At 53.5% G+C, this 6,208-nt stretch overlaps 1 protein-coding gene across 1 annotated transcript; it reads right to left on the bottom strand.

Moving 5' to 3' along the window:
• Positions 1–404: 404 nt before the first annotated feature.
• Positions 405–2,930, bottom strand: TENT5A (terminal nucleotidyltransferase 5A; the record flags this gene model as incomplete). The annotated part of the gene is made up of 3 exons (XM_080699737.1): positions 405–1,181; positions 2,232–2,781; positions 2,911–2,930. 3 exons carry the CDS (start codon positions 2,928–2,930, stop codon positions 405–407), a joined length of 1,347 nt encoding a protein of 448 aa, XP_080555863.1.
• Between the last annotated feature and the right edge of the window lie 3,278 nt (positions 2,931–6,208).

The following is a 6,208-nucleotide window of genomic DNA, read 5'->3' as shown; positions in this document are numbered from 1 at the left end:
AATTCCATCTTAAGTTTCTCTACTGCTTTTCCCCCCTGTGGCAAAGCTATGGGAGCAGTGGCTGCAAACCCATATTGTCATCAAGCATTTTTTTCCCTTGTTATCTTATGAGGACCTAATTGCTTTTAATGACAGGCCTCCTCTTTAGTTTCAAGATAGAATCCAATTGGGTTGGGGGGGGTAAAGAAGAGTTTTCTTTTTTCTTTTTTTGTTTTTTTGCAATCATACTCTTACACCAAAGAAAAGACCCATAAGCTTTGCCAATTTTAAAACTAAGAACATGTATCATCACTGTGCAAAACACATAACTAATTAGGACTGGGTCACTCACTTTTTGTTTTTGTTTTTGTTCACCCCCCATCTTGTCTGAAATGGACTCCCCACAGGACGTTTTTAAATTATTCTTAATTGCAGGGTAACCAAGTAGAATATGTCTGTTGCTGGCATGTGAATACTGGCTGAACTTGTGCAATGTAGTAATTGCTAAAGTTAGCATCTGCTACATAGGGGGCTGGCTGGTAATAGCAAGTGACATTAGCCACATTAGGGATAACATTTTGGTCAGCTAGCACCCGGATGGCTAGCATGGTGATAAGGTTTAAAGTCTGTCTTCTTTCATGTCCCATCAGGCACACGGTACTCTCATTCACCACTCCGTGAAGGGTCATGAGATAGTCATACTTGCGGTCTTCCAAACCCACGAAGTGGTTCTGCAAATAGGACTCCAGTTTTCTCTGCTGCTCTCCAATGTCTGAGAAATCAATGAAAAATCTGGAACACATATACCTCTGGAGGGTCTTGATCTCATCCGAGGCGGGCCTAAAACCCCTCACTAAGAGGTTGCAGTACTTAAGCAGGCCTCCCCCTCGGATTTCTTCTGGGTTCCTGGTGGCAATGATCTTGTTACAAAGGTGATCAAAGGCTTCGTGGAAATCGCCATAAACACTCTCACCGATTATTGTGGGGTGAAATGTTTCAGTCATTGGGTTCTCTGAACACTCGTAAAAGAGAAGAAGAGAGTCTAATTTGATTTGAAAAGAATCTACACTGAATTCAAACTGCCTCCGGAGGGAATCCACAAATTTCAGTTCCACGTTTTTGCCACTGTTGTTTGACAGGGATATAAGACTCCATCGGTCAGAGTCATTGCACACTTTAACCATTTTCTGTACATACGCTTCCTACAATTTAAAAGATAAAACAGAATGAGCAAACCTAGAAAAAAATAATACGTAAATACATCCCCTTTACAGCTAAGAACTATTTTGCTCTTCCCTTTTTGTTTTGTCAAGTTTTAGCAAAACACTACCTACAGTCTTAAACAGTCTTCTGAAGACAGAAAAAAAAAAAAAAAAGATACATTTAACGAGTAGTTTTACCGTCTGGGAAAGAGACTAGAAGTAATAGTTTGAGGCTTTTGGCAGACGCAGCAAGTACTAAGAGGTTCTGTTGTCATGTCTGACTTTTTAAATGTTATTTTTTGAAAATGGTCTAATAGGCACAATAGTCACACAGTATTCACAGAATACACAGCAAGGTACACAGTGATAAAGGACACTGCCTCTCACCCTTGTCCCCAGCCACCCAGTTCTCCTCCCCCTGAGGCAATCAATGTTATCAGTATCTGGTGTGTCCCTCTAGGGATACTCTACAGTTATAATCAAATATGAACTAAACTGTCCTCAATTTTAACAAATTATATAAAATGCAACTTGAACCAACGTGTGGGAGCCAGGGTTACCGCCATCCCCTTAGCATGTGAACCAACACGGAGAATCTACAAATATACGTTTAACACATGCAGTCAGCTGAATGCAGCTACGGAATCTATTCACATTTTCCAATACAATAAAAAACCCACTGACTCAGTTCTGCTTCAGTCTGCTATTTTCCCAAGGACTAGATCATACAATGACTCAGAATAATATATACATTTTCACCGTTTCATTCTTCCCTCCACCAATCTCCCTTGGACAAGACTCCAGCAAGGAAGGCCAAGAGTTAAAACCGTAAGAAGGAAGAAGAGAAGGGAGGGCGCAGACGACGGAAGCAGAGGGAGCTGTGACGCTCAACCTCCAAGTAGACTAAAGCACTCCCTATGGTCCCCGCACCTCAGTTCGCTCGCTGAGAAATTCAAAAATAAAACCAAAACGCGCTGCCAACCCCGCGATTCCTGGCACGGAATGCAAGCCCCTCTGCCCTCTCCCGCTGCACCGGCCAGGGCGCTTTACCTTGAGCGTGAGTGGCGTGATCTTCTCCTTGTTCACCCCTTCGGGTAAGAAGTCCAACAGACAGTCCAGCACGACGTCCTTCACAGTCTGAAACTCCTCTTCCCCGCGCAGGTCGGCGCAGAAGATGAGGTCCAGGTCCTTGTAGCCCAGGCCGCTGTCCTGGTGCAGGACGTGGCTGGCGGCCGAGCCGTTGAGGCGCACGTCGCGGACGCCGATGTGCTTCTCGGCCAGGCGCCGCCGCACCACCTTCACGATCAGGCTCGGCTGCAGCTCGAGCGTGGGGAAGTTGCCGCGCCCGTGGATCGGGATGGTCTCGCTGAGGATGCCGTCCAGCCGCTGCACTTGCTCCCAGTTGAGCACGTTGCAGTGCGCCGTGGGGCTCTCGCAGTAGTCCGCGCAGTGCCCGCCGAAGCCGCCGCCGCCGCCGCCGCCGAAGTCGCCGGCCAGGGGGAGGTAGGGGCCGCCGGCCAGCTCGTCCTCGGCCATGGCAAAGTACCCTTCGCCCTCCGCCATGTAGTGCCCGCCGAACGCCACTTGGCCCTGGTCAATCCTACGCAGGAGAAAGGGGAAGGAGCGCGGTGAGGACGCGGCGGCGCGGACGGGGGCCCTCGCGGCCAGGAACGCGCCCCCTCCCCATCGCCCCGAGCCCCCCGCCGCGCCCCGCACAGCAGCCCCGCACCAAAAGTATCTCTGATGCATCTGGAAAGCGCAAGCGAGAGTCCCGTCTGTGTCACCTGGAGGCGGCCGCCCCTTCTAGGAGCGCGGCGAGCGAGGAACCGCGAGGCGGCAACACTTCCAGGAGCGGCGAGTGCGCTCCCGGCAGTGGCCGGCGACTTCGGCTTTCCCAGAGCCCGCGGCCCGCACCGACCACTCCCGCCCGCGCCCCCGCCCGCGCCCCTGCCGCCCCAGCCGCGGAGATCCCGGAGGTGGCGGCTCCAGCTGCCGCCGCCGCGCACACGCTCCCGTCTCCAGAGCTTTAGCAGTGGTGCGGAGGAAGCGGCTTCAGTACTTTTTTATACCGGGCTTCTCCGCGCTTCCGGGGCCCGAGCGCCGCGCGCTCGCCACACCCACCTCATTTGCATAGGCCCCGCCCCCGCGCGCTCCGCCGGCTCTGGGCTGGCCGGGCGCGGGGCTGCGTGTGTGCGCGCCAGTACGTGTGGATGTATACCTGCGTTTAATGTATGCATTACCTCACTCGCCCCCACCCCCCTCCATTCAGGAGACACTTAAATTGCCCCAACACTCGTAAGTGGACTTCAAAACCCGATCAGGACTAACATCACGCCGCCGCAGGAACTCCCCGAGCAGACGGCCCTGGCCGGCGGAGCGCGTCACGGGCGCGTCACGTCGGGGCTCCGGAGGTTCCCGGCGCCTCGCCGCGCACCCGAGGGCGATCCATTAAGGACCCGCCCGGAGGTGGCCGGAGGACTGGGCTTGCGCACGCACAGCAGTCTCGGCGTGAACGGAAGGGCTGCCCACGCCTGTGTTTCGATTCTGGAAACCTCGGGCCGCGCGGGGAAGTCGAGGCAGCCGGGGAGACGCGGGGGCGGCGCGGCGCGTGTGAGCGGGTGTCCGCCTCCTGCTCCGCTGAGAGCTCGGCCGGCAGCGCATGGCGGGCGGCCGGGGACGCGGGGCGCCGGGGACGCGGGCGGCCGGGGACGCGGGGGCCAGGGGCGCGGGGGCCAGGGGCGCGGGGGCCGGGGCGCGGGGGCCAGGGGCGCGGAGCCGGACGCGCCCCCGAGAGCCAGAGCGGCGGGCGCGCGCTGCGGGGGGTCCCGGGCGCCGCCTGGGAGATCCGCGGGGGCGAGGAAGCGGGTTCTTCGAGTGAATAAAAATGTTAGTGGGATGTGACTCGATTTCCCACGAGACGTACGGGAGGAGTTGAAAGGATACAGAGCTCCTTTCCTCCGCCCGGGCGCGAGTGCAGAGCTATAGGGGAGTGTAGTATCTGGAGCACCGCCTTTGCTAGAAAGCTTCCGTTCTCTCTAGTCGCCTATTCCGAGGGCCACTTGCTGCCTCTCTCAAACTCATCCAGACCTGCGTTTCGTCCTTGTAGAAGCTGCGGGAAGATGAAGTGGGGACGGAGGAAAAAACACCTGGGAAAAGAATGCACCCGCGAAGCCCCGCGCGCCCCCGCAGCCCGGCCTGGAAGGGAAAGCGGTCCGCTCCCTCTGAACCCAGGAGTCCCGGCCTGCTCGTCAAAACTGCGCGGTTCTGGGGTGACAGTCGGGGTGCAGGGTGGCACCCGTGAAACATCCAGCTGCGTGACAACGCCGCCCCCTGCCGGTGCCCTGCGGAGCTATGTCCCCAAAGGGAGAAACCCTCCCACACCTGTGGTAGACAGCACCCTTTCTAGCACCACCCCGAAACACGGTGTGTGTGTGGAGGGGTGCTTGAATGGACCCTCGCAGCACGACTTCGCTATTCTCATGGGCCCACCGACTCCTCCTGAGCACATCCACGTAATCCCCTGTCCAGTTGTCCACAAACGAATGATTCCTACTACACACACACACACACACACACACACACACACACACACAAACACACACACAGACACACACACGTATACAAACTGAGTCCCATGCCATAGGGACTCAGAAACAGGAATCTAGCGGTGAAGAGATTTTCCCAAGTCCTACTGATGAGCTGTGGGCCTAGGCCTTGAATCCAGCCCATTGGACTCAGTGTTTTTCAGTCTCCATCGCCAGGACTGAGATGTCTGTGGCTTTCTAACCTGTTCACTGAAAGCTGAGTCAAGCACAGAGAGCAAATCGATTTAAAACGAAAGATGGGGGCCTTTAAAAATAGGCGTGCTGCCGGGCGTGGTGGTGCACGCTTGTAATCCCCGCGCTTGAAAGTCTGAGACAGGAGGATCATCGCACAGGTTCGAGGCCAGCAACCTAGTGAGACCCTGTTTCCAAATAAAATATAAAATAGGTCTGGGAGTATAGCCCGGCGGTAGAAAGCCCCTGGGTTCCACCCCAGTACCACACACACACATAAAAAAAATAAAAAATAAAATAAAATAAAAGGCTTGTGTAATAGTTGAGAGGTAGAAAGGCCCTAGGTTCAATCCCAAGTACCACATACACACACAAAAAAAAAGGGATTCAAAGGCTGATATCATTCCTACACCCTGCACCTTCTTAAGATAAAACCAAGGGGTCAATTGTATATTAGATACACTGCACTGAAAAAAGAAACAATAGCAGTTTACCACACTGTCCTTATTTTGTACTCTACTATTTTAATCTTCCCTCAGACAAATGAAAACCAAAACACAGAAGAGTCTTCTTTGAGCAGCTGTGCGTCCCCAGATTTTGTCAGATTTTGTCCTGCCGGGCTGAGGGAACAGGCACTTTATTTAGAAAGTTGCCAGGTGACCCTGACACAAGGGCCACAGTTTGCTCTGCTTTCCTAGCCAGCCCAGCCCCCTTCTCTAGGTGGAAACCCTCTCCCAAGCAGAGGCGCCCTTCTCTGTCCAATTGCTGCTATGGCCTTTCCTAAGAACGGAGGGCTCAGCGGAAACGTGGAGACGTGAAGCTCAGCGTCACACTCTGTGCTGGAGAACAGTCCCAACAACAATGGCGCAGCACCCACGTCTCTCCTAGCTGCCAGTGCTTTGGGGCCAGTTACTCCCTTAAACTTTTACCAAAGCATTCCCCACTTCCAGCCACAATCCAGACCCTACTACCCGCTGCACTAGAACATCTGGGACATCTTACTTTGAGAGGTGCCTGGTGGGCAATTTAATCTTTAACTGGATTAATATGTGCCTGATGCCTAGTGGCTGCTTAGTGCAGAGTACTGAATGAAAGCATATGCCGTTCATTGTTTCTTTTCTCCCTGTCATCAAACTGAGATAATATTTACATTCTGAGAAAATATATTCATTCTTCCATGAAACTGCAGATTTTTCAATTGCAAACATCAATTTACTTTTTTCTACATAACCCCAAATCATGATCAAATGA

This window comes from Muscardinus avellanarius (assembly GCF_963383645.1).
Source record: "Muscardinus avellanarius genome assembly, chromosome: 8".
NCBI classification, from domain to species: Eukaryota; Metazoa; Chordata; class Mammalia; order Rodentia; family Gliridae; genus Muscardinus; species Muscardinus avellanarius.
This window is presented reverse-complemented; position numbering and strand designations above follow the sequence as displayed.